The sequence below is a fragment of the Nerophis lumbriciformis genome, linkage group LG22 (assembly GCF_033978685.3).
Source record: "Nerophis lumbriciformis linkage group LG22, RoL_Nlum_v2.1, whole genome shotgun sequence".
Taxonomy (NCBI): Eukaryota; Metazoa; Chordata; class Actinopteri; order Syngnathiformes; family Syngnathidae; genus Nerophis; species Nerophis lumbriciformis.
In genome coordinates, this window is record NC_084569.2 from 21222423 (window position 1) to 21250120 (window position 27698).

The 27698-nt window shown below is 39.0% G+C and overlaps 1 protein-coding gene and 1 long non-coding RNA gene across 4 annotated transcripts in view; one reads left to right on the forward strand and one right to left on the reverse strand.

The window, feature by feature from the left end:
* Positions 1–659: 659 nt before the first annotated feature.
* Positions 660–25775, forward strand: LOC133615472 (uncharacterized). The gene is made up of 5 exons (XR_009816721.2): positions 660–950; positions 4888–5005; positions 9424–9540; positions 22423–22471; positions 24107–25775. It is a non-coding gene; the product is annotated as an uncharacterized lncRNA (long non-coding RNA).
* Positions 4751–27698, reverse strand: part of nacc1a (nucleus accumbens associated 1, BEN and BTB (POZ) domain containing a) — a 38027-nt gene continuing 15079 nt past the window's right edge. For 2 of the 3 annotated variants that reach the window (XM_061974076.2, XM_061974077.2), the window contains exons 3-8: positions 24059–24322; positions 20361–20994; positions 20112–20282; positions 16056–16161; positions 15860–15957; positions 4751–11295 (exon numbers count right to left, since the gene is read on the reverse strand). In XM_061974076.2, the coding sequence (XP_061830060.1) occupies positions 10988–11295; positions 15860–15957; positions 16056–16161; positions 20112–20282; positions 20361–20994; positions 24059–24322 (1581 nt within the window). In that variant the 3' untranslated portion in view covers positions 4751–10987. The remainder of the gene's footprint in view (positions 11296–15859; positions 15958–16055; positions 16162–20111; positions 20283–20360; positions 20995–24058; positions 24323–27698) is intronic. The other variant, XM_061974078.2, reaches the window with a different exon arrangement.

The following is a 27698-nucleotide window of genomic DNA, read 5'->3' on the forward strand; positions in this document are numbered from 1 at the left end:
ATGGATGGATGGATGGATGTTTTCAACGGACGGTGTGGCGCATTTGGGAGAGTGGCCGTGCCAGCAACCTGAGGGTCCCTGGTTTGATCCCCACCGTCTACCAACCTCGTCACGTCTGTTGTGTCCTTGAGCAAGACACTTCACCCTTGCTCCTGATGGGTCGTGGTTAGGGCCTTGCATGGCAGCTCCCGCCATCAGTGTGTGAATGTGTGTGTGAATGTGGAAATAGTGTCAAAGCGCTTTGAGTACCTTGAAGGTAGAAAAGCGCTATACAAGTATAACCCATTTACCATTATTACGACATATTTCATTTACAAAAAATGTCTTTCTACAATATGACTTACTGTACTTTTATTCTTACAAAAATCCAACTCTGACTTCATTTTTTTGTTGTTTTTTTTATCCAATTTGAATTTATTGTTGTGATTTTGTACGGTGTCCTTGAGTGCCCAGAAAGGCGCCTTATAAAAAAAATGTATTATTGTTTTTTTTTTTTTTTTTTGCAAAATTAGCCAGCTGCTCTTTTCAGTATCCATCCATCCATTTCCTACCGCTTGTCCCTTTTGGTATAAAATTGTAATGTAAGAAACATTTGCAATATAAAAAAGTCAATATTAACACTTATTAGGACTCAACATTATCATTAAATGTATTTACTATTTATTGATTACTGCTTGAAAAATGTAGTTTTGGCTTGTTAAGACTTCTTCCGGTGGGCTCGATCACATGACTCCGTTTCACCAATAGGTGACGTTTGACTCCATTTCACCAATCAAATTAAGCCTAGCGGTCACATGACCACAACAAGGAACACCATTTAACTTACAAACTACGGAAAAAAGCCTTTTCTTTTTTTTTTTTTTTAATCATGCGCTGTCGTTTTTGTCAGTTAAAATATTCACATATCGACTTACGAAAATTCCACTTCCAACCAGACAAAACACGTTGCGGTAAGTTATAAATTGTTTTTTGTTTTTTATGTTTTAGCTAACTAGCCCCGTTTTAATGTAACAGGTGACCAAAATGTGCATATTTTATTATAGTGTCTGACACAAACAAACACACCAACAATGGTTGTAGTGCGAGTACCATTCCAAAATAGCTACTGAAGAGGATACTTTCTCAGTATTTGTGTAGTTTTTTTTTACTAAATACTTACTCAAGTAATTTTTTGGATGACTACTTTTTACGTGTAGATGAGTCAAATTACTCTAATTCAACTTTTGGCCACTCTGACCTCTCACGTTAGCTTTGTGTGTCGTTAGCTAATGATAGCATATTCTATTATACCAACAACGGTAACATTAATTATTGTTATATTTTTTGGTTTGAAGAATGGAACTTTGAGCAAGTTGCAAGAAGAACAACCTAAATTTTACATTTCTAAAATATCCTGGTATTATGACTTTTTGTTTGATTTTGACTACTTTGTTTCTAAAAAAAAAAAAATTTTTTACATTTGCAAAAATACAACTTTTTTTTGTTGTAGTATCCATCCATCCATCCATTTTCTACCGCTTATTCCTTTCGGGGTCGCGGGGGCGCTGGAGCCTATCTCAGCTACAATCGGGCGGAAGGCGGGGTACACCCTGGACAAGTCGCCACCTCATCGCAGGGCCAACACAGATAGACAGACAACATTCACACTCACATTCACACACTAGGGCCAATTTAGTGTTGCCAATCAACCTATCCCCAGGTGCATGTCTTTGGAGGTGGGAGGAAGCCGGAGTACCCGGAGGGAACCCACGCAGTCACGGGGAGAACATGCAAACTCCACACAGAAAGATCCCGAGGCCGGGATTGAACCCAAGACTACTCAGGACCTTCGTATTGTGAGGCAGATGCACTAACCCCTCTTCCACCGTCCTGCCTGTTGTAGTATCCATATAATAATTATTTTTTTTAAACATTTTCTTTTTATTGACATCCAGCATCAGACATTCCTATCCATTACATCATATTCACATAAATCATATATCTATTGTCTGCCCTAAATTTCAAAATATCTTTGTTTATATCCCACCCATACCACCCCACCGTTTCGGTACGGTGTTTTAGTTTCGGTGCGGAAGTGTACCGAACGAGTTTCCACACGGACATATTAAGTAGCGTACTGCACGTTGTGTAAACAATACTCAAAGTGCCTGACATTTGAGGCATTTAAGAAACTCCGCCCTGACAGCCCCGCAAAAGAGGACATGTCCGCTGAAAAGAGGACGTATGGTCAGTCTATCCGAGCGGGGCTGTCAGGCGGAGTTTCTTAAATGCCTCAAATGTCCGGCATTTTGAGTTAGGGTTGCGTGTATTTTCAATATACGTTCAGGGTTACGAAGGTTAAAAACAAAACAAGTTGTGCGCGCAGCAGCATTCGTGAGGGAGGGGCAGAGACAGAGAGAGCGAGAGAGTTGCGATAAACGTGCATGCGTCGTCAGGCTCTGCTTTTTACCGATACATTTATCACATTTAATTGTTTAATATCTGTAGCAGGGGTGTCAAAAGTGTGCATTTTTGTAACATTTTCCTTGTTTTATTTGGCAAGTTGAAAGAACATGGCGCCAGTATGCTGGTTTTTTTTCCAATAAAATACTGGAAAGGATAGAAATGTAGTTTGTCTCTTTTATAAGTAATAATCGACAGATTAATCGATTATCAAATTAATCGTTAGTTGCAGCCCTGCAAATACATCGATTAAATAAACAGAAAAAAAAGAAATAATAATACATTAATAATAATAATAATAATCAGAAATAAAATAAAATATAAACATATATATATATATATATATATATATATATATATATATATATACACACACACATCTATAAATATATATATATATATATATATATATATATATATATATATATATATATATATACATACATACATATATACACATATAGGGAGTAATCCCTTTTTTTTTTTTTTTTTGCAGCACAATCACTAATACGAAAAATTAAAGTCATGTTAATGGGGCGTGACATAGTTGACCCAATTTTCCCAGTATGAAGTAAATGTCTCCAATTTATAATTAATAAAGGCAGTTATCTTCTCCATTTTATATATGTCCATTGTTGTTTCCATCAATTGCTTCAGAGTTGGGCTCTCCTGGGATATCTATTTCCTAGTAATGGTCTTTTTACAAGCCACCAGTAGGATATTCATTAAGTGTTTATCTTTCTTCAGCCAATCCTGAGGTGCATGTCCAAATAAACAGTTTTACTTTCGAGGGGTATTTCACGTTTGAAAATATCCTGTAGAGCTTGGTGTATCTCTTTCCAATAGTCCTTTATGGTGGAGCAGTCCCAGAAAACATGGTAGTGATTTGCGTTTGAATTCCCACAATTTCTCCAGCAGGCAGGGGAGTTGTTATCATAATGAGACTTCTGAGAAGGTGTAATAAAAAATCTGATCAAATTTTTCCAGCCAAACTCCCTCCACTTGGGTGAGCTGGTACAAGTCCATTGATATTTCCATATTATTGTCCATTCTTCCTCATGAGGAATAATTTCATTTTCATATGTTTTTTTCATAACTGCAACAAGTTTTTATTTAAAGTAAGTAATATTGTATAAAATGTACCTAGACGTTTTGAAATTATGAATTAAAAATCATTTAAGTTGTGAATAGTAATATTATCAATTTATTTTGGGCTTTTCCCACCTTTTCATGTTCTAATAAATCATTTCCCAGTCCTGCCACACACGGTCAATAACTTTGGTCATGCAACCACTAGAGGGCTCTAAATCCATCCATCCATCCATTTTTTACAGCTCGTCCCTTTTTTGGGGTCACGGGGGGGGGGGGTGCTGGAGCCTATCTCAGCTGCATTCGGGCGGAAGGCAGGGTACACCCTGGACAAGTCGCCACCTCATCACAGGGCCAACACAGATAGACGGACAACATTCTCACACACTAGGGCCAATTTAGTGTTGCCAATCAACCTATCCTCAGGTGCATGTCTTTGGAGGTGGGAGGAAGCCCATGCAGTCACAGGGAGAACATGCAAACTCCACACAGAAAGATCCCGAGCCCGGGATTGAACTCAGGACCTTCGAATTGTGAGGCACATGTCCATCCATTTCCTACCGCATGTCTAATCCATGCAGCAATTATTCAATATCGTCCTTTACTGCAGTAAAGCCGTTGTCACACGGAATTGCACAATAAAACTTAGACTTAGACAAACTTTATTGATCCACAAGGGGAATTGTTCCACACAGTAGCTCAGTTTCAAATGATGGAAAGGGTTAGGATGTAAAGGATAATGCAGGTATTCAATAGACTAAAAGGGCAGCATAAAAAGAGTAGATCCAACAGAAAATATATATTATAAACGAAGCACCTTTTTTCTACTGTTTTTGCATATGATAAAAAATAGTTTAAACCCGACTGTATTTAATATAATCCTGTATTTAAGTGAAATACACATCTAGTGTCTCATTATATAATTAAAACAGGCGTGTGCAGAAATACCTTCAATGCGGGGACTAACCGAAAGAGGGCAGTGTTTGCTTGTAGGATACAATAGACCCATCATTTATTAAACGATCAATTATGTAATTAATGACGTTTCCCAAAGATAATGTAACAGTAACACCAGCAATAGTATATAATTACTGTGTGTGAAATGAATTTGATTTAAACTAAATTAATAAAAAAAACTATGTAATATATTGCAAGTTTGTATAAGTGTAGTTTTCCATATCAGATGGTGGAATTGACAATAACCCAGACTGGCGAGAGACATTGTTACAAATCTTTTATTAAGATATTCATCATTGAATCCATTTGGACACCTTCTTTTATTATTATTATTATTATGTTGTATGTATTTTACAGTTGTTAATGTGCAATTATACCTTTGATAATGTCGGGTCACAGTTACAGGGCTTTCACAAAGTTATTGGCACTTGGAACACAGAAAGAAGAGGTGGACTGGCGCTACAAGGGGGTACACAGGCCAAGCCAGTACTGCACGGATTGTGAAGAAGAAGAAGAAGTAAGCGCCGTAAATACCGTATATACCTCATGCTGTGAGTGTACAACAAACAATCTTACCTCTACGTGTGTCTATGTATAATGTACAGTATTTCTCTATACATGTATATTTCATATTTATATATGTACCATTGTGTGACACAAGGATGCCCATGCCATGCCACACCGTATCCGTTCAAGTGTGTATAGGTCTACGTGTTGTGGGAAGTGTAAACACATGGGATGAAATGCATTGCACACACACACAAAATAACACTTCTGCTCTTGTCACATCAAGTGTAATGAAGGCTGTCAATTGAAAAGTGACCCTAAAGCCCTAAACCAGTGTTGCTGCTCGGCGGGAGGGGAAAAGAGCGAGAGAGAGAGCCCACAGTGGAATATTGTGACTGCTGCTGACGTAAAAGCAAGCAAACACGTCCGTCCTTCTGACAATGGTGCTGATTCACAGCTAGTATTGCAGTGTGAGTCCATGAATCATCACTCAGAAGTAAATATAGATCAGTCATTGCGTCTCTTAAAGGACGTCGTTAGTATGACATAACACAGCCAGAAATGTGTTGATTGGAACGTATTTCAAAGAAAGGATCATTCAGTGCAAAAAACCTCAATATAATAATCAATTATTAAGAATGACGCCAAATGTGTGGAATTGATTGTTGATTAATTGCATCTTGGGAGCTTGTTTTTGTTTTGTAACAATGCATTTAATGTAGGGATGTCCGATAATGGCTTTTTGCCGATATCCCGATATTGTCCAACGCTTTAATTACCGATACCGATATCAACCGATACCGATGTCAACCGATATATACAGTCGTGGAATTAACACATTATTATGCCTAATTTGGACAACCAGGTATGGTGAAGATAAAATACTTAAAATTTTTTTTTTATAAAATAAAGTAAGATAAATTAAAACCATTTTCTTGAATAAAAAATAAAGTAAAACAATATAAAAACAGTTACATTGAAACTAGTAATTAATGAAAATTAGTAAAATTAACTGTTAAAAGTTAGTACTATTAGTGGACCAGCAGCACGCACAATCATGTGTGCTTACGGACTGTATCCCTTGCAGACTGTATTGATATATATTGATATATAATGTAGGAACCAGAATATTAATAACAGAAAGAAACCATTTTGTGTGAATGAGGGTAAATGGGTGAGGAAGGTTTTTTGGGTTGGTGCACTAATTGTTAGTGTATCTTGTGTTTTTTATGTTGATTTAATAAAAACAAAAAACAAAAAAACGATACCGATAATTTCCGATATTACATTTTAACGCATTTATCGGCCGATATTATCAGACATCTCTAATTTAATGTTTTGCTGTTCAAACAATTGTAAGAAAAAATATACTGGAAAAAAATCTTGCTAATGCAAACATTTTATTAAAGAAAATAACAGTAATTAAACCATACATTTGACAATTTACTTATAGACAGTAAAAGTAGTTTTGTCCAATAACCATCTTTAATTGTGTAATTGTATTAAACTTAGTGGATAAAGGCTGACTCTTTTGTCCTTTTTAGTAAGTTTTTGCTGTATTTTGGCCATCATTTTACTTGTGTACATGTTTTTTACGAATGTTTTTTTTATGTTAAACCTAAAACTGTCAAAGTCAGGTGTATGATACACTGGTAGTTATTAGACAATACCCCAAAGCCAAACTGGACATGTATGTCCTTAATTTTTCCAAACTTATAGGACTCATTTTTTTATTTACGTATTTTTGCTCAAATTTTTAAATCAACTTCAGCCCTTTAAAAAAAATAAAAAAAATAAAATAATAATAAAAATGTTGTCAAGATGGAAGTGCGGACTCTGCAGCTACTGGCTCTTTTGTGTGAATGGTCTCAGTACATCCTAAATTAATATATTAGTTTTTATCCATTTTAGTTTTTGAATGCCCTTTGTCACCGTTTTCGATTAGAATAAATCTGCATTGATTTTTACAGTATCTGAACAAAAGGCCTTCAAAGGTACATTCAAATCATTACCTGTTTAACATTTTTGTTTGGGACTGAAGTTTATTTAAAAATGTAAGCAAAATACGCAGGTCGCTTCATATTAAACTTTACCACAGGTGGTATTCCTAAAATATCTATCCTACAGTAGTAAGTGAGGAAACTCCAGCTACGATCAGATTGGCTGTTCAGTATCGTGGCCACTGATTGGCTCAGCCTCAGTCAGCATTAAAATATTAGATTGAAAAAGTGTAAAGGTGAGCAAAGGGTGTTATTTAATGTCTCAGGGGCTCTCATATTGTAAGAAAGTATATTTACAAGGTTTTTTTTATGTTCTCGCTATAAAATTTTTTGATTTATGATCAATTCATTTCTACAAAGTAGGATGTCCGAAACCAATTAACAGCGACAAAACGAGGGATGATTGCAAAGTTTTTTTTGCTTGCTTACTTATTTTTCCCCCCTAATAAATGCACATAATCAACATTTAAATTGCACTTTTAACACACTAAAAATATAAATATAAATATGCTGCCACACAGATCACAACACCCACATACCAGCGCTCTAATGTGTGCTATTGCAGTGGCCGTGTGGTAACTACATCTATGTATTTAATGTTACGGCCACTCCATGGGGTCTTGATTTGATCCATTTTTATTAGTTACATTCATAATTGAACCAACAGAATATAAATCGAAGCTACCGTAAATGTTGGACTATAAGCCGCTACTTTTTCCTACACTTTGTATCCTGGGGCTTATAAAACGGTGTGGCTAATTTATTAGATTTTCTTTGTTGACAGCCGTAATACAAAAAGTTTCCAAAAAAAACAAGCAAATACACTGAGAAGAAGTTTTATTGTTTGTTCTATGGTGCCATCTTTTGGACAAATTTGCTGCAGTGTCCTTCCATTTACTGCTTTCAACCGGAAGTAGAGTGCCATTCGGTCTTCTCATATGGATTCTTCATGGAGCGTTCTACTCATATGGATTCTTCATTCATAACTCCAAGCAACGTTTGTAAGTTTTACAATATAACTAAAACTGTTTATACTTACTAAACCGTCCCATGTGTGATGTCTGTGGGAGTGTTTTCATGCATATTTGTACGTGCGATTGTAATGTAATGACGCCCGCGTCGTTAGCATTTGCTAATATGATAGCACGTTTACGTGTCTTGGTTAGTATTATTACCATATTTTCCGGACTATGTTGGTACCGGTATAGTAGCCGCACCCACTAAATTTTAGGGGGAAAAAATATGTTTCCACATATTAACCGCACCGGACTATAACCCGCAGATATATCTGTTGTTAAATTTGTTATTTACACAGAAATAATCTGTAAATGTTGTTTTACATACCTTAATTGTTTCCAAACAGTGTCTGTAACACGGCAGTAAAATGGCTGATCAAACAAAACAAAAGTCATCATCATGGACCCACTAGCTGCTGAAGCTAGCTCTCCACTCAGATTAACCGACTCAATAACTCCACGGTGGCATTTTGGTGAGTTTACTGCGGAATTTGTGAAACTGAAACAATACAAAAGGAATGCTGTTGTAAGTTAATAAAATTAACACAGACACTCGTAAACGTTTTAGCATATTAGCTAATGCTAACGAAGCGAGCGTCATTACATTACAATCTCACGTACAAATATGCATGAAAACACTCCTACAGACATCACACATGAGACGGTTTAATGAGCATAAACAGTTTTAGTTGTACTGGAAAGCTTACAAACGTTGCTTGTCATTATGAATGAAGAATCCATAGGAGTAGAAACAGTATGGACAGCTGAAAGACTGATAAAAGCACTATATGGAAGGACTCTGCAGCAACTGCAGTGAACAAACTCGTCCAAAAGATGGCGCCATATCACAAACAACAAAACACATTGCTTGGTTTTTTTTTGTTTTTTTGTTTTTAATTATTTTTTTACTTTTTATAATTGCCATCAGCAAAGGAAAATCCCTAAATTAGCCACACCGTCTTATAAGGATTCACAAAGTGTAGAAGAAAAAAAAAGAACCAGTGTTTACGGTAACTTACAACGGCATTCTTTTTGTATTGCTTCAGTTTCACAAATTCCTCAGTGAATTCACCAAAATGTCATCTTGGAGTTATTGAGTCTGTTTTGCTGATTGGAGAGCTAGCTTCCGCAGCTACTGGGTCTATGACGACGACTTCTGTTTTGTTTGATCATCCGTTTTACTGCCGCGTTAAAGGCACCGTTGGGAAACAATTAAGGTATGTAACTATCTTCATTATTTCACAACATATATATCTGCGGCTTAGGTCGATAGTCTGTAAAATACGGGGTATTTTCCTAATCAATCAATCAATCCCACACAATGACAGAATTCTTAACAATGGATGAATAGACTATTTTCTTTTATGCACATTCTCTGAGGTTAATGAAAGCGTCGAAGTGTTTTTCAACAGGAAGAGATGGAAGGACGGCAGAACAAAGAAGCCAGTGGGATGAGTGGAAGCAGCACAGGAGAATAGTGTGGAGGTGAACAAGCAGGAAGCACAACAGTCTTCAAAGATACTGGAGAGGTAAGTGGAGTGCTCGTATGAGGTTTTGTAGTTATTTACTGCGTCATCCCAAAGTACTGCATCTCTCTTTGATTCTCTTTTATCTCGGCGCACGCGCACATTCTCGCGGTTTAAACGAATAGCGTGCGCTGTGCGTCGCTGAAAGTGAGGTTGTTTAGCCTGGCGAGGAATGAAAAAGCAGCAGCGCGGTGACGCTGCACCCGTCTTAAGAAAAATAGACCAGCTTTCTCTTCATGCGTGCCGGGAGAATTGAGCTCCGATCCACACCATGCACAAAAAGTCCGTAACAAACCCATCGGTCCAGTGACAGGAAGTGGAAGAGTGGAGGGGGGACAAGGACTAAGCTAAATTGCTACACTTCAATAAGGTGCACAAACCACTGCTTCTTCTCCCTAAGGTGCTTCGTAAAGCTCCACCCTGCCTCACATGAAAGGGACTTCAAAATAAAACACACACTTACCAGTAAAAATTAGCAATATTGCTTCCGACTTACCTGCCACGCTTCTGCTTATTGATTTCAATTGAAAAGGCACATTCCAATACTCCATAAATATCACCTATGGTTTTTCCCCACAATGGTTTTCCACCAAAGTAGAGACTTTTTGGGCTCTAAACTTCCGTGCACGTCATTGTCATGATAGTCAACAGTCACGCCGATGAAACGCCTTAAAAGTAGCAGTTCCACTGCTCGTTCCATCCTTCTTCGCCATAAAACAAAAAGATTATTATTCATTATCCGGGACCCTGCGGTGAGACGACTTTTTCACTGGGGAAAAAGGAGGAGATCGCTCCTCAGTGGTCCAGACTTCAACAAGGTAAAGCCCCCATCCCCCGCTCGCCGTGCTTACAGCACCACTCGTACAAATATAGCTTCTCTTCTAAAAATATCACCGTTATGATACCTGTTGCCCAGAAAACTTCTCTTGGATAAAAAGCCCCTCCTCTTTTGTGCCTCTCTGGTCACCTTTTCAGCTTGCTAAAAATATCGACAACAAAAAAAAGGGGGATATATTTATATAAGACACAACTTGAGGCGGGGTGAAGAAACTTAAGTGATAAGTGGAAGATGCAAGGATAGTGTTCACTTTTTCATTTTACTGGCTGTTCCTTTTTTTTTTTCTCCCCAGTCTGTGGAACGTAAGTCGAAGAAAACTCATAAAAAATGCCACCAACACTTACATTCAATACATTCACCACTTAGTCACCGCCTTCTATGCCGCCGTCAAGACTACCGGGAATGTGTTTCATACGCAACAAAAATGTGCTTACACACCTTCAAAAGGACAAAGAGTGCGGTAGGACAGCCAGGTGTCCTGCCACGCTCTACAAGCTCCGTTACGCGGTGAGAAAAGAAAAGCAGATGTCCGTGTTGCGGCCGCAGCAGTGTAGTATGGACAGTCAAGAAGAGAGCAAGCACAACTGGGAAATACTGCTGTGCGCGTGGCGCTCAAAATAACGCTCCGACGTCCCCGCTCACACCCGCTAGAGATTCACCTGAGGAGCCACCCGACTCCACGCCGCCGCCTGGGGCTTCTAGAGAGGCAGGGTCGAACGTGGGGTCGGCGCCCAGGGCGTCGTCCTCCGCTTTCACGCCGTCGGAGAGGAAGGCGGAGTATGCGTCGCTCTCAGCGATCAGAAGCTTGAGCTTGGGGATCCAGCTCTTGCGGACCACACGCCGGGCGTTGGTGCACATGTCGGCGGCGATGGCATTCATCTCGCTCTCTTTGAAGCTGGTGGCAAAGTTCTGGCAATAAACTGCGGTGGGTGGGGAAAGAAACAAAAGTTAGAAAGAGCTACCTGTACATTGTAGGGGTGTAACAGTATTGCAGATGCAGCTGTATTTTGGTTTCTAAGTCTTCACAATAATACCGTGACGGTATCAAACAAGAACTTGGTGTGTAGTTTTTTTTCTGGCGCTTTAGCGTTGGACTGGTCTGAAAATACACAACATCTCCCGGAATCCTCTGCGCAGCCCTAAGCTGGCAAGGTGGGGAGTGAAGTGTGTTTGTAAGATGAGAGGAATTGTTTCCTGTAAAATGTCATCAAAATCCATTCATAACTGTTTGAGGTACGTTTCTAACAAACAAACCCTGACAGAAACACCACCTTTATGGCGGAGGTAAGAAAGTCTGCGTTTTGCAAAGCAAAGTGCGGCACTTTCGTTTCCAAGGCGACACAAAACCAGACGGTCACGTCACACCGCACTGAGGTAATCACAAAAAACTGTACACTGCAGGAAATATGAGGAAACTAAAAAACTATTTATGAAATCCTCAATCCATCATCCATTTTCTACCTCTTGTTGTTATAATCCGATGCGCCCTTTGTATAAAAATAGACCTAAATAGACCCGCTCATTGGCAGTGCACCTTATAATCTGGTGCGCCCTATGGTCCGAAAAATATGGTCATTTATTTATCCAGGGTAAGACAATTAGAGCAGATTCTCATTTGCAATGCTGACCCATCAAAGAGGCAGCATTTACACGTTAGAGATGTTACATGTTAGGCTCTCATTGGCTAAAATGTGTTGGAACATAAATGAGTGTTGAACATAGACAAACACTTTTCAAGCGCAAAACACACGGAGAAAGTCTGCAACTTGACAGAGAAGACAGCAGACAATGAAGTCGAATTTGGTAGTACCCGGTATTTCTCTCTGTGATTATAATGTATTAATACTTGTATTAGTTATAATTATTTAAAACAGTACAGTAATTTGACAAAGAGTTCTGAGTATGTGCGCCTACTGCCATCCAGTGTCTACTTTTAAGTCTTGTAGTATAAAATGGGTAAAACATCAATACCGTAAATGTTTTACAACTTTTGGCGAAAATGATGTGTTTCTTTAGGTTAAGGTTACATGGAACACCTAAAACATTGATAGCAAACTTATTAAATCTCAAGTGTATTCAATGTTATTGTAAAAATACTTGTCTTTCAGAAAAAGCTCCCGCATATTCAGGCTCTTTACGGCGCAACAATCAAAATAAAACAAAAGCCTGCCAAATCCTGGAGGGACATTATCAGTAAGGCAAGTTCTAAGCCAATTCGATTAAGTCAGTCAGCACTCGGTGGGGAAAACGATTCTGTGATGTATTACTATTGGAACCAATGTTCCCTCTAAGGTGCGCGTCTGTGCAATTGCGCACTGCTCAAGCGTCCTCTGTGCACGGCAAATCTATGCCACGCACAAAATCAAATAAAAAAATAAGCGCATAACAATTTTCGACACGACACGGACACGACAGAGAAAACAGTTTTCGTCATCATTGTTCAAATATTGTAACGTCTGTCGAGACGCTTTGAGGACATGAATTCCATCGATCACTTAACTGAGCAAAACTCTTTATTGTCGGCCATAAACACATCACCAAAACATTAGTAAAAAAAATTATATCTAGCAAAACTGGTCATTTTCTGCAGAACAAACTAGACCTAAAGCAACTTTGTTATATCAACAGCAGCCGCTCGCTCTTTCTCAATTGCGCCAACACATGCACATATGGCACTTGGCCAGTGACGCGTTTACAGCCACACAAAAAGTCGGACAACTCCAACACCACACATAAAGTGTAATTCCAGGTCGTTACTCTATGATTTACCAATCAAATGTGTGCTTATTCTAGTGTCATTTATTAGGAATCTTAATTTATAAATATTAATCATGAAATGATGTTAGTATATTAAATAAATACTAATAAAAATATATTTTTTACAAACAGGAAGTTGTAGGAATGTACACATGATCCCCTGCTTACATCTCATTGTGCAACATGTGAATGTTTTAATGGGAACTAAATGCAATGTCTGAAAGGGGTACAAATTATTTCCAAAGCAGGACCTCCACCCAGACAAACAATACAAGTACACAGTTCATGAAAAACAATATTTTTTGTTATTGTCATTGTAAGTGGGCCTAAACACTTATATTAGAAAATAACCTCATGGAAATGACTGCTGTCATTTAATTATAATAATAAGAGAATGTTGTCTGTCTATCTGTGTTGGCCCTGCGATGAGGTGGGGACTTGTCCAGGGTGTACCCCGCCTTCCGCCCGAATGCAGCTGAGATAGGTTCCAGCACCCCCCGCGACCCCGAAAGGGACAAGCTGTAGAAAATGGATGGATGGATGGAGATTGAACTTGTTATTTAGTCAGGTTTGGGACAGGTGTGCTGCTGGTGTAGGCTCAGTGTGCACGTCTGGTGTTGCTCACATGGGCTCCACTGAATGCTCAGGGAGTTTTTGCGTTTGCTCACACACATGAAAAATTAGAGGGAACATTGATTGGAATGTAGACGATCCTGAATCGAAATAAGTGATTATTTATGCAGTGTTTCCCATATTCATTTACCGCCACAAGTAAAACAAACAAAACAAATATTTACCTTTAAGGTAAAATACATTGGTTTATGTACATTTTGTTCCGTTAAAATCTCATTTGTTATATGTATGTGTGTGTGTGTGTGTGTGTGTAAACAATCGCAATAGTAATATTCGTTAGCCTGTCTGGTACGTTGGCATTGAGCTAGAGGCATTAGAGCCAACCTTGGCGGGGCCGATCTAAGGACCTCACTAAACTATCAGATCTCTGCCATGTTCAGGGGCGTAGCACCGAATTCAAGGCTCCCATTCACAATGCTCCTGAAAGGCCGCCATCCCCACCCTAAACGCTACAAGTGTCGCCGCCACATATACACACATTTATTAAGTTTGCATGCACTCAAAACTAATTATCGGTTGATTTGGTTGAAACCAGCTTTTTACAATGGTTTTTGACTTTTTAAAGATGTCATTAACATATCTACATCATCCATCCATCCATGTTCTACCGCGTGTCCCTTTCGGGGTCGTGGGGGTGCTGGAGCCTATCTCAGCTGCATTTATTATTTCTATTACAATGATTATATTAGTAATAGCGAATCTTCTGGGAAGCTACAAGATCTGTGATAATAATGTGTTAACACCGCCATAATCCGACACATTTTGCTCCTTGATCTTCACGATGTGAACAAAGAGCTCCACTGAGGTTGAAGAGGGTGCAGGACTCGGCCGCCTTTCGGGGAGAGCCGTAGAGATCAGCGCCAATCTGCCGTGTTTAAAACCTGTTGAGAACGGCTTTCCGCTGTCGTTGAGACACGGTTCACGGCGGTTTGAGAAACGCCATGAACTTCAGTGTGAACGCCCCTTTAGAAGACGCCACTAAATGTCACGTTTAGGTCATCAATTGTGTGCTAGAGTTGCGGAGTGTGGATATGAAAATTTCATATGACGGTTATTGTTATAGCGGTATTTTTGAACGTACTCAAAAAGTACATACACACACATTGACATTTTTCGACCACGTTTTTTACTATTTTAAATACGGTAACTAAAATAAATATACAAACTCTTAGAAAACCCATTATTTTGTGTGTTTGTGTTTCTTATGCTTCACTGTGTTTTAGTCTTCGTATTGGTTTGTACTATACCACTTTATGATTTATTTAAATGAAAAGTGCGTAACAAATAAAATCTATTATTATTTATTATTAATTTTGGGTGGCGTTCTTAGATCGGGGAATATTTTCATGCTAGCATTTACAGTAAGAAAGGGATTCATATGGTGCCATTCCTGAGTGGATCTTGCGTGAGAGGTCGAGGCGGGGGTAATCCTTTTGCAATTTAGTTTGCTGCTAGGTGGATCTCACGTGAGAGGAAGAGGCGGGGTTAATCCTTTGGCAATTCAGTCGGCTGAATATGATGGAAAGCGCCACTCTACATAGCAACTGATGCTGTGGTCAAAGATGGAATTGCCACAAAACACATTTTAAGATATTCAACACTCTACTGCCATCTGGTGGCTCATGTGGATAGTGCACCCCTCAATTTGTCACGTTTCAAATGTCAGGTAACCCATGACAAATTAATGACTTTGTGTCATAATGAATACCCTTCCTACTGTCAGCTAGCAAGCTGGTGCCAATCAGTCCATGAGTTTATGAAAGTGTAGTTATCAGTCACAGTTTTTTGGATAATTCAATTTAAAACAGTAATACTAACCGTCTGGAGTTTTACTGCCGTTATCATTATTACCGTTAATCGTTACATGCCTATTCGGCTCGATAGAAAGTATGAAAGAGGTGTTGTCTTATATTCAGGTTCATCTGATATCTAGTCAAAACAGTAATTAGTGTTTGCCTTTGTGAAAAAGTAATATAGTTCAATGGAAAGTAGGTCAAACTAGTTACGGTACGTAGCTAGATACTGCTTAACAACTGAACATTGTAACATGATGATATAAATGCGCTGAAATGCAACAACAAAAAGTCTGCTCACATTTGACCGCATGCAACACTCTGTTGTCCAGTGGCTTGCGGCTCGGGTCATTGGTGGATGAGCGGATGCCTGTCCCGCAGCTGTTCGCCAGCGTATTCCTGAGCACAAGAAACATAATTGTAAAGTTGTTTATCCACACGACCAGCTTGATTATAAGTGGATATCAAGGGCGGCACACTGGCAGGTGGAAACCAACCTGTCAAAGAAGGCAGCCAGCAGCCTCCTTAGCAGCACCTTGTGTCTGGTCCCTGCACTTACGTGACAGTTCATCAGCTGGGCTCGGGAAATGAACACAGACGTACCTGTGGACGCACGTACAGAGAAAATAAACAAGACAAAAACACATACTTCTGAGGTTATCTACTGTTATTCCTCATGCTCTCTTTAAGAAATACATTGCAATGCGCAGAGCCTTAACGTCCTTGTCACAGACGCTGAGTCACAAGTGTGTTGTGTTTTTAGCACGCTGATGCCAAGCCTGCTAATTTAACAACGACATCATCTTAAAGCATAAATTTCCCTCTCACACGCAACTATGTCTCGTATGAGTGGGCATGATAAATCATCTGTGATTTGTCCATAATGTGGATTGTGAGCAATGTGTAGCTGGCTGTATGTTGAAGCAATTTTGTAAAAAAGGAATAGATTTTACGTAAAATATTGCCAGTCTGAGTGCATTAATTTAGCACCCACTCAGCTGCTGACTAAAAAAAGATGCAGTAAACACAAAGAGGCAAATTCGCGGTCATTGTCAAATACTGTATGTACCAACATAAAAAACTGGTCAAAAGTTCACATTTAGAAGTGGTTAATAACTACAGAATTTCATATCAATTGCCTATGGAAAAATTAACATTTTGGAATCTTTATCTGACCGTTCTGAACTCCTGTTTCCATGCAAAACTCATACCGCACTAACTAAAGCTTCCTTAAAGACTTGTGTCATGGTAGTGAGTCGTGGTCAAAAATGTTTTGGAGCACATGCTATGCTTGTATGCATGTACAGTAAAACAGATGTCTTTAGAGTTGTATAGTCATTGAGCGCACAAATATATTAACAGCACCCACTAAAGTTTAGCAGGAAAAAAATGTTTTCCATATATTAGCTGCATCAGACTATAAGCCGCAGGTATATAGGTTGTGAAATGAGCTATTTACACAAAAATATTTTGTAAATGTTTGTTTTCAAAATTGTTTCCAAACTGTGTCTGTAACACGGGAGTAAAACGGCTGATCAAACAAAACTAAAGTTCATGTCATCGACCCGCTGGCTGCGGAAGCTAGTTCTCCAATCAGCTAAATAGACTCAACAAGTCCACAGTGACGTTTTGGTAAATTTACCGAAAGGAAACAATACAAAAAGAATGCCATTGTAAGTTAATAAATCTAACAAAGACACTGGAAAATGTGTTAACATTAGGGATGTCCGATGCCGATATTATCGGCCGATAAATGCTTTAAAATGTGATATCGGAAATTATCGGTATCGGTTTCAAAAAGTAAAATTAATGACTTTTTAAAACGCCGTTGTGCGGAGCGGTACATATCCGGTAAAACACGGATATAAACCCAGTCAGCAGCCCCTCCCCTCTCCCCTCTCCCACACACAACACAGGAGTTGACGACTGCAGCATGAGAGGTTTACTGGCGACGCTTGATGACCTCATCAAACCACCGCGAGCGCAGCATAACAACAACAAGAGTGTGTTGTTGCCGGTGCTGTAGCCATGGCTAACAAGCCAGCTAGCTCGGTGACTGACTAACGACACCATGTCTATGGTTTGGGATTATTTTAAAGTGTGTCTGACGGATAAAAAACTGGCAATTTGCAATGACTGCAAAAAGTTGGTTATGCGAGGAGGAACGTCTCCCTTTAATACGAGCAATTTGATCTCCCACCTCTTCAAGAATCATAAAGAGATACACAATGAATAAAAGCGGGAGATGGATGAAAAGCAAACAGCGAAAAAAAGGAGTACCACGCAGTTGTCGCCTTTAAGACTCCGCCGAGAAAAAACTAAAATACAACAAAAACCCCCCCAGGGCGAAAGCCCACGTTGTGGTCAGGGACATCGCACGCAGTATGGCAAAAGTTACGGTGGAGTTTGGTGTGGATAGTCTGCCCTGCATGGCGCACACTTTACAGCTTGCAGTGAACGAATGTGCCCTGTCTCAACGCAGCATTTTCAGAATACAAATACGTTAGAGCAGGGCAGATTATAATTTCCTGTTGTACAGTATGCCAGGCAGTCTTGCACTAAATGAAGACTATGTTATTGTTTACTTTATTACTCTAGTATACTCTGGACCGAAGCTGTGTGCCTTCATTGTTTTTGTAGCTGTTGTTTTGAGGCATGTTTAAAAAAATAAAGAATGATGCACTTTCTTAGGCTTAGACTTAGACTTTGTGAAAGTCAAAGTATAGTATTTCCCATAGTTGTAGTGGGTATCAGGATTATCTCAGGGAGAGCATATCCCAAATTCCAAGCTGCTGTTTTGAGGCATGTTAAAAAAAAATGCACTTTGTGACTTCATTAATAAATAATGCAGTGCCATGTTGGCACTTTTTTCCATAATTTGAGTTGAAGTTGTTCTCTTATTTTGGAAAACCTTGTTACATTGTTTAATGCATCTAGCAGGGCATCACAAAAAAATTAGGCATAATAATGTATTAATTCCACGACCGTATATATCGGTATTGGTTGATATCGGAATCGGTAATTAAGAGTTGGACAATATCGGAATATCGGATGTCGGCAAAAAAGCCATTATCGGACATCTCTAGTTAACATATTAGCTAATGCTAACAACGCTAGCTTGATTGCATTATAACAGCACGTACAAATATGCATGAAAACACTCCTACAGACATCACACATGGGACGGTTTAATAAGTAAGAATAGTTTTATAGTGTAAAACTTGTAGTTTTTAATTTTATGGGTTTTTTCATGTTACATTTTATTGTTATTTTTTATTTTAATTATGTTGTTATATTGTGATAATGCATGTTGATGACACATTCTAGCTGTGTCCCACAGATTTGACAGCGACAACAGAACGAACGCAACGTAGCGACCTCAGCAGCTCATCACAGTACAAAGCTGCTTCTAAATCACTAATGCCAGCAAATATACTGCGTTTATTCTAATATTCTATCACTGGAGGACTCGAGAACCACTACTCTACACATTAGAGAAAGATACAAAAATGCATAGCTAGCCGATAAGCTACAGATCTTGATAAGCTAGAGATCCGCCCACAAGTCTCTCTGTACAAATATCAACAGTAACGATACCGTGTATAGTATCAATTAATGGTCAGTACTACAGTAACTAGATCAGTGGTTCTTAACCTGGGTTCGATCGAACCCTAGGGGTTCGGTGAGTCGGCCTCAGGGGTTCGGCAGAGCCTCCGCCGCGGAGGTCAAGACACACCCGACTCATCGTGTAAATAAAAACTTCTCCCTGTCGGCGTATTATGAACACCCCCAAACAATGTTCCCTCTAATTTTCCGTATGTGTGAGCAAATGCAAAAACTCCTTGAGCATTCGGTGGAGCACATGTGAGCGACGTCAGACGTGCACATGCACTGTGGTCACACCTGCAGCACACCTGTCCCAAACCTGACTAAATAACAAGTTCAATGTTTTATTATTGTAATCAAATGACAGCAGTCATTTCCATGAGATTATTTTCTAATATAAGTGTTTTGGCCCAATTACAATGACTAAAACACATTGTTTTTCATGAGCTGTGTACTAGTATTATATGTCTGGATGGGGTTCCTGCTTTGGAAATAATGTGTACCCCTTTCAGATATCGCATTTAGTTCCCACTAAAACATTCACATGTTGCACAATGAGATGTAAACATGGGATCATGTGTACATTGCTGTACCTTTCTGTTTGTAAAACATATCTTTATTAGTATTTATTTAATATAATAACATCGTTTTATGATTACGGTTCGGGTTCGGTGAATGCGCATATGAAACTGGTGGGGTTCGGTACCTCCAACAAGGTTAAGAACCACTGAACTAGATCAATATTTTTTATTATCAGAAAATCGATTTTGTTATTGCAGACGAAATTCAATTGTCACATTTGCATTTGACTGGAAAGAAGATTTAGCCCAAGAACTTCAAGCTGGCCTGCTTTCACAACTGCAGTTTATTATTTTAATTTGCTGTAAACAAGCTCATATTAAGAGCATTGACACACGCATGCCCGCGCACACACACACAGTACTTACCTGAGACCAGCTCTAGTTTCTCAGCAGGATCTCCTTCCTCATAGAGTTTTGGATGACAGCGGTTGCCTATCTGGGCAATAAGTTCTGCAGGAAGGCACGTGAGGTCTCTGCCCCGCATGCGCCCCCGTGTCTCTGTGTGGTCGGGTAGAGCCTCTACGCGCTCACCAGCAGCTGAGGAAACACAATGCCGAAACATTAGAAGATAAATACAAACACCCCATCATTTTATTGTGTTGAGATTGGACTGACCGTTACCTGCAGCTCCCATGTTGAGCATGCTGTACATGGTGTACATGTTGCAGATTTGCCTGTACTGCTCTTCGGCGCACTCCTCTGCACCCTCTTCTTCCTCCTCGTCATCGTGGTAGCTGATGGGCGAGTCACTGGCGTAGGTACTCAGGGTGCCGGGGCTGGCACCCTCCGACATGCCGACGCCGGACGTAGAGCTGCCGTTGGTGCCAGCGGCGCCACTAAGCCCGCCGCTTGCCACCATGCCGGCCAGGCTCGTTGCCGTAGCACCCATACCCATGGCCAATCCGAGCGCTCCGGGGCTCTGGATGGCACTGCCCCGTACCGCCTCCTGTGAGTAACGCGCTGCCTTTCTGGCTCCTCCTCCTGCGCCGGAGCCTCCGCCACCTCCGTCGCGGCTGCTGCCGCCCTCCCACAGCCGCTTGGCGACGGGAGTGCAGACCACCGAATGAGCGGCAGCTTCCGGTTGGCTGGCTGGTTGCTCCGTTTTTACACGGGACACTAAGGGGAGGGGCGTCAAGCAGGCGGCGGGCCGGGCCCCGTTGGTTCCGGTTTGTGTTACCGGGCTCTGAGGCTCAGATGGTGGAGCCTCCTCTGCATTAAGACCTTGTGAGTCACAACTGGGGGAAGAAACCTGGAGATGATTGTATACATTAGTGCTGTGGCATATATGAAGAATGTGTTCGTAATGACAACATAGTACAACTATGACTGACTCCTGCTTCCACATCTCTCCAACCGAGGGGGTGAACCACAACATTAGGTACATCTGCACAATGTCTCTCATTGAACAAAGGAAAACAACTACATATACAATGGAGTTGTGCAATATATACAACATAAATGATATCAATTTGGCAGAGAATAGAGCTTTTAATTCTATCATTATCATTATAACCTGATACTGATGTGTCCTGCAAATTTGACCGCTACGAGCGAACAAGGCGTCCTCAACGCAATGTAGCGTCCTCGCTAGTGACAAACGTCTCCAGAGTGCAGCTTCTAAATCCCCAATTAAAGTATGTTTCTTCCAAGCTATACCTGAAGGACTACAGGACAATGAATAGCTAAACGGGCTCCACTCCACACTGTAGGAGGATACAAAAAAGCATAGCTACCCGCTAAGCTACTGAAGAGCCCTTCAATGTAAACAGGGGTGGGCAGATCGATACAAATATCGACAGTCATGATACCAAGTATAGTATCAGTATATGGTCAATACGGCACTTATTTTGATCGATATTCTTTTTTAATCAAAAATATTTTTTGTCCTTTTTGTTATTGTTTACAAACTCAGGAAATAAGCTCATATAGTAGTTTTTGCTTTTATTTAGTTATTTTGCACTATTTAATTTAATTACATTTTCATGCAATAAGGGAGTTAATCAAAATATTATTTAATATTGTCAGATTATAGTTGTGATGAAAAATGTTATCATTTAATGATCCTGAAAAACGGTATGACCAATACTGCCCTTGAAACTACTTTGTGTAATGGACTGATACTCAAATTTGTTGTATTACCCAAAACTAATGTACAGTATTCAAACATCAGAATAATACTACTACTAATAATAATACATTTAATTTATAAGCGCCTTTCAAAAAACCCAAGGACACTTTACAATATACAGATAAAATAATTCCAAAGATAATGATAAAACAACAAATGATACAACTGACATGTAACAGTAGTGGAGATAGAACCAAGTAACAACAGAAAGTAATCCGATATTAACAGCAAATTAGCAATTAAATGAATAATAGTTTTGAGAAAATAACACAACTGGAAATGACGCAATAGGTTACCACATGCTAAAGCAGCTAAATCAGGAGCCTTGCTAACCCGTTTGAAATAATTATATTATCGTTTACATACCAAATAATATATTGTGATTTACTTCATTATTGAAGGAAGCTGCAGTATGTAGTCATGCGATAGATTTTAGACCATATTGCCAACTCCTAGCAGACATACATATCACTTGCTCTCAACTTTGATCTCTGATCCGTCACTCAAAGACGTCTGTGTGCAAAATAATAACTATTCCTATTGTTACAGGACGGAAAAGCAGTCCTTAGAAGACACCTGCAAAAGTCCATTCTCCAAGGTAAATGCGGAACATTATTATTACATTGTTTCATGAAACTACTGCAGTAGTTTGTCGTACATTCTATTGTATACAATATTTCTTATCTAAAAGTTTGTTTTTCTTTTTTAAAAGGCATCTTACGTGTTAAAATTGTGCTGTTTTTGAGGGGACAGGCAATAAGATTAAATTGATTTCAAGGCATTACAATGGTTTTACAAGTGTTTTTAGTTACAAGCCTGGTCGTGGAACCAATCGAGCTTGTGAATTGACGTACTACTGTTTAAAATGTTGGTGCAATGGCTCCACCCATCATAGAAATAACCAGAACTACTCAAAATAAATCCACAACATCGAAACACATACGATCTGCATGATCACACCGAAAAATAAATATTGTATAAAATTGTATACATTTTAATAATGTATGAAAAAAAGACAATCCTTTAAGTAGCTTCTTTATATTTTCATGGATATTATTTGAACCTCTTTGGCTGGGGTTAGACTCACTTCTGCTTCAGTATGGTGCAGACTCGCAATGTTACACTCAAATTGCTTCACCAAGTTAGGTAGCTACAGTACGGTACACACTCGATCATGTTTGGGATGATTTCTTTCTTTAATTCAATGTATATCATCCACTTATTCTTTCAAGCACTGTCCTTTACACTAACATTCTTCCTTCCCATGCTGGGAAAAACAAAGTTATGTCAAAATTGAATTATAAGCTAATGCTGGAGAGTAAGATCATGTTTTGGGGTTCACTGTGGCTTTCGTTACGCTTACTAATGGCGGGCATGCTTGTAACAAAAATTTTTGTTTGTAACTTGAAATATAACAATTAGCCGAGAGACAGCTCTTGTCTCAAAACACTCTTTAGTTGAGGTACCACTGTAAGCATGTAAATATGTCAATGTAATTGTTGTAAAATCTGCTGTGTTGATACGCAGACCACAATATTTCCACTTGCTCTCTTGAGCGTCTTTTCTAGTTATCTTCCACCGAGGGAGAAGTTTTATTACAGCTCCTGAGTGTGCATAAACGGTCAAACACGGGGTGTTGTAATTAGACAATTAATAAACAGATTAAGTTGTGTATTAGCACAGTGCTTTCTCTCATTTACATCCTGCTTGCATACACATAAATACAAAAGGCACACATAGATAAATGCTTTATAAACTAGAAAAGGTCAGAGGATCCAAAAGGCAGCAATAAAACGGCATACTTTGAGAATACTTTAGAGCATTAGTTCTTATACTTTAGATATTTTTTTTTACCAAGTAACATCTCAGAAAACACTGGGCTCTCCAAGTACCACCATAGTAACCAACATTAAAAGGCAGTAGCATAGTAGGCCCAAATATTCATTGAAAACAAGGTAGAGGAGTATATTTAATATTTTGGACACTGTAAAATTACACACATTTTGAACAGTAACACTGTCTTTGAATATAGGAATATAAAACACTGTACGAAAATAATGAATCAAATCTTTGGCGTACCACAGTTTGAGAATCACTGTTTCATAGAAATATTGTATTTTTCCTTCAGCGATTGGCCAGACATATGATTCAGATAGATTTGCAAGTAAAATACTTTTGTTTTTACCTTTAGGAAGAATTCAGTGCCTTTTTCCATGATCTGTTGGATCTGCAGGAATCCAGCAGTATACATGAGGAGGAACTGGTCCCCCACAGTCATGCTCAGACGACCCGTGTAGCAGAAAGCCAAAATCTGCTGGAAGCTCTGAGGCTGCACCGCCGGCGGGAGCTCCACCACTGCTGGGCTGCCCTCGTTGCCACTGCAGCCTCCGCTGTTGCTGAAAAGGTCCCGGAAGTAAGAACTGCTCGCAGCCAACACAGCACGATGGGCCTTTAACAAAAAAAAAAGGGGGGGAGTCCGATTAGACATATGAAAACACAATATTTGCAACTTCTACACAGTAACAACTCAATAACGTCACCTTCTAGTGAGAATATTTGCAAAGAATGGTCAATAACTGAACTCAACTTTGCAAGTGATATAGTGTTCTTATAAAAACTCAGCTGCGATAGGCTCCAACTCTGATGGACGGTGTTTTTTTGTTGTGTACCGGTAGGTCTAGAAGCAATGGAACCACATAATGGATTCCACACCGCGGTAACAACTAGCTGGGGACGCAATTAAAGTGAGACCCAACGAGTTTGCTGCCTGCACAGGCTCCAAGGAAATTTAAAGTAAACAAAAACAAAGCATAGAGAGCTCATTCTAAACAATGAAAAATACATAATTCTATATATCAGTTAGGGCTGCAGATTTCAGGGTACCTTACGATGCAACATGGCTCGTGATGAGTATACGGCGATGCTGCAAACAGCAATAGTGCAAAAACAATGACACTGTTTTAGTGCAATCCAGCTGTTGTAACTAGAAGATGGCATCTCATGTCTCTCGAGTAGCTCAAATCTATTAAGTAGAAACATAACAAAACAAAAATAAATGTTTAGCATTTGTATGTCTTTGTCAGGGCCGTCTTAAACCAATGGGGGGCCCCAGGGCTGAAGGAATTTTTTGGGAGGGGGCCCCAAACCTCAACACCCCCACCCTGAAAACACAGTTTGAAAAACAGAATAATGATTTACTCAACAGAACAGCAACAATGTAAAAATGCCATCTATTATAACATAATAGTGTTCATGAATACATGCTTTTAGCTCAGTCGTCAGCACGCTCGCTTCTCACTGGTGTGAGAGGCGAGTGTGCTGGGTTCGAGGCCGGCTCTGAGCAGTAGGAAAAAACATTGCATTCGAGAGAGAGAGTACACAATCGCTACACGAAGCAGAGCTGTGCTATTGCATTCTACCGTCAAACTCGGGGGCCCCTAATTGGGAGGTAAGCTCGTGCATTAAGGAGGCCGTGGTCTTGGTCCTAAATGAATGCAGTCAAGATTGACTGTGATTACAATAAAGTAAATTCAAGCAACTCCGTTACACGTGTAGTGATCAGTTAAGTGTTCATGCTGCTTTCTGTTATGACACAAGTGTACATCACTGTCTTTACAAACACTGTAATATGATTATTCATGTTTTTCAGTCACTACAAATTGGTGTCATATTGCAGTGTTGTCCATTACAAACGCAAACGTGTTTCATGTTGTCGTAGAAGCTAGTTTATCTCTTGCCGTAGGGCTAATATTGTAGAATGGCGATGTGTTACTGTGCTAGAAAAAGAGTTCCTCAGTGTTCGCTTTTACAATAACAATGTCTCTACAGTTTGGTTATTATACAGGTTACGAAACGTAAATTAAGTATTGTTGACAGTTTTTGAATGCATTTTTAAAATGATTTAGAGGTAGAATTGATTGCTCCCATTAGCTGCATTGCTGTCCACCCAGAATGACCCGATTTGTATACCGGTATGTTAGAAAGCAAAAAAAAAAAAAACCTTTTGTCTTCTTCTCCACTTGTCCCTCATAATGATTGTGAACGATAGGCAAACTTGCAAAAAAATTGCAGTTCCCCTTTAAATTTTGCAACAGTTTGCCATATCGATATTTGGATATATCAGTTGCGGTGAGAAAACAGTTTGACTTCAAATGTAATCCAGTTTAAACCTAAATAGTAAAATATTGAGATAAACAGATGATCTTTGGTTTTGAATTCATGCAGTTGGCATGTTGTCATACATGCTCAATTTATTCCATTGTTTATACGTGACGTCTTTTTTTATAGTGTTAAAAGGAACTACCGTATTTTTCGGACTATAAGTCGCAGTTTCTTTCATAGTTTGGCCGGGGGTGCGACTTATACTCAGGAGCGACTTATGTGTGAAATTATTAACACATTACCGTAAAATATCAAATAATATTATTTAGCTCATTCACGTAAGAGACTAGACGTATAAGATTTCATGGGATTTAGCGATTAGGAGTGACAGATTGTTTGGTTAACGTATAGCATGTTCTATATGTTATAGTTACCAGGCACGTTCTCAGTTGGTTACTTATGCGTCATATAACGTACCGTACACTTATTCAGCCTGTTGTTCACTATTCTTTATTTATTTTAAATTGCCTTTCAAATGTCTATTCTTGGTGTTGGGTTTTATCAAATAAATTTCCACAAAAAATGCGACTTATACTCCAGTGCGACTTATATATGTTTTTTTCCTTCTTTATTATGCATTTTCGGCCGGTGCGACTTATACTCCGGAGCGACTTATACTCCGAAAAATACGGTAAACAAGTTTAAAAGTGAGAGGCTTGAACGTGTACCGAAATTGCAATAAAAACTAGACACCAATTTTCTTGATTGAACATTGGAGAAATTATTAACGAGGCCCAGCTAAGAGACAGCTAATAGTAGCTTATAAACTACTGCCATCTCAATGCATGCAAATTCTACCTTATAACACTAGCAAATGAGACTCAGTAGTAAAGGTGGGAATCTTTGGGCACCTCACGATTCGATTACGATTCATGATTTACGCTTAGATTAAAAATTGATTATTGTGCATATTTAATTTATGTATATTTGATTTTTAGTCAGCCAAATTTTAGAACGTTATTTACATTAAATTAATTAATTATCAATTATTGATGTTTACTAATCAACTTTATAATCGTCCATGTCCATCTAAAAATGTATTATTTCCCCCCACCTCTACTCAGAAGTGTAGGAAATCAAGATATAACAACTGGACAGCACAGTAATCATTATCAGCTCACTGTTAAACGTTTATTTTAAAAGTGTGATTTTATTAAAGAAATTAACAATATACAAAATCACCAAAAATTGCTACCGTTGAGCCGTTTAGAGAGCTTTATGGGCGCAATAAAGTGTTCCTATTAGCTGCATTGTTAGCCACCTCGTACTTAGTACGGTATTTTATGAAATAGAATGCATAAAAAAAAATAATATATGTGTTCAGGTTTTACATAAAGATTGTGAATGATAGACAAAAAAATGTTTAAAGCGCAGTTCCCCGTTAATAAATTTGAATGTGTTTTAATGACCCACGGAAACCCTGATGTTTTTGATTAATCGGTGTGAAGACGTCATAATTAATATTATCGGGCCGATAATTATCATGCATCCCTGGTTAGTATTATTACACATCTTTAAAGTGGCTGTTTGCAACTTCCTCACACGATACATTTTTCAAACCAAAAAATATAACAAGAACACCATTGGCTCGATTAGGTTACCATTAGTGGTTTAACAGAATACAACGGTTTATATTTTTCACAACGACTAGGTTTATGTAATGA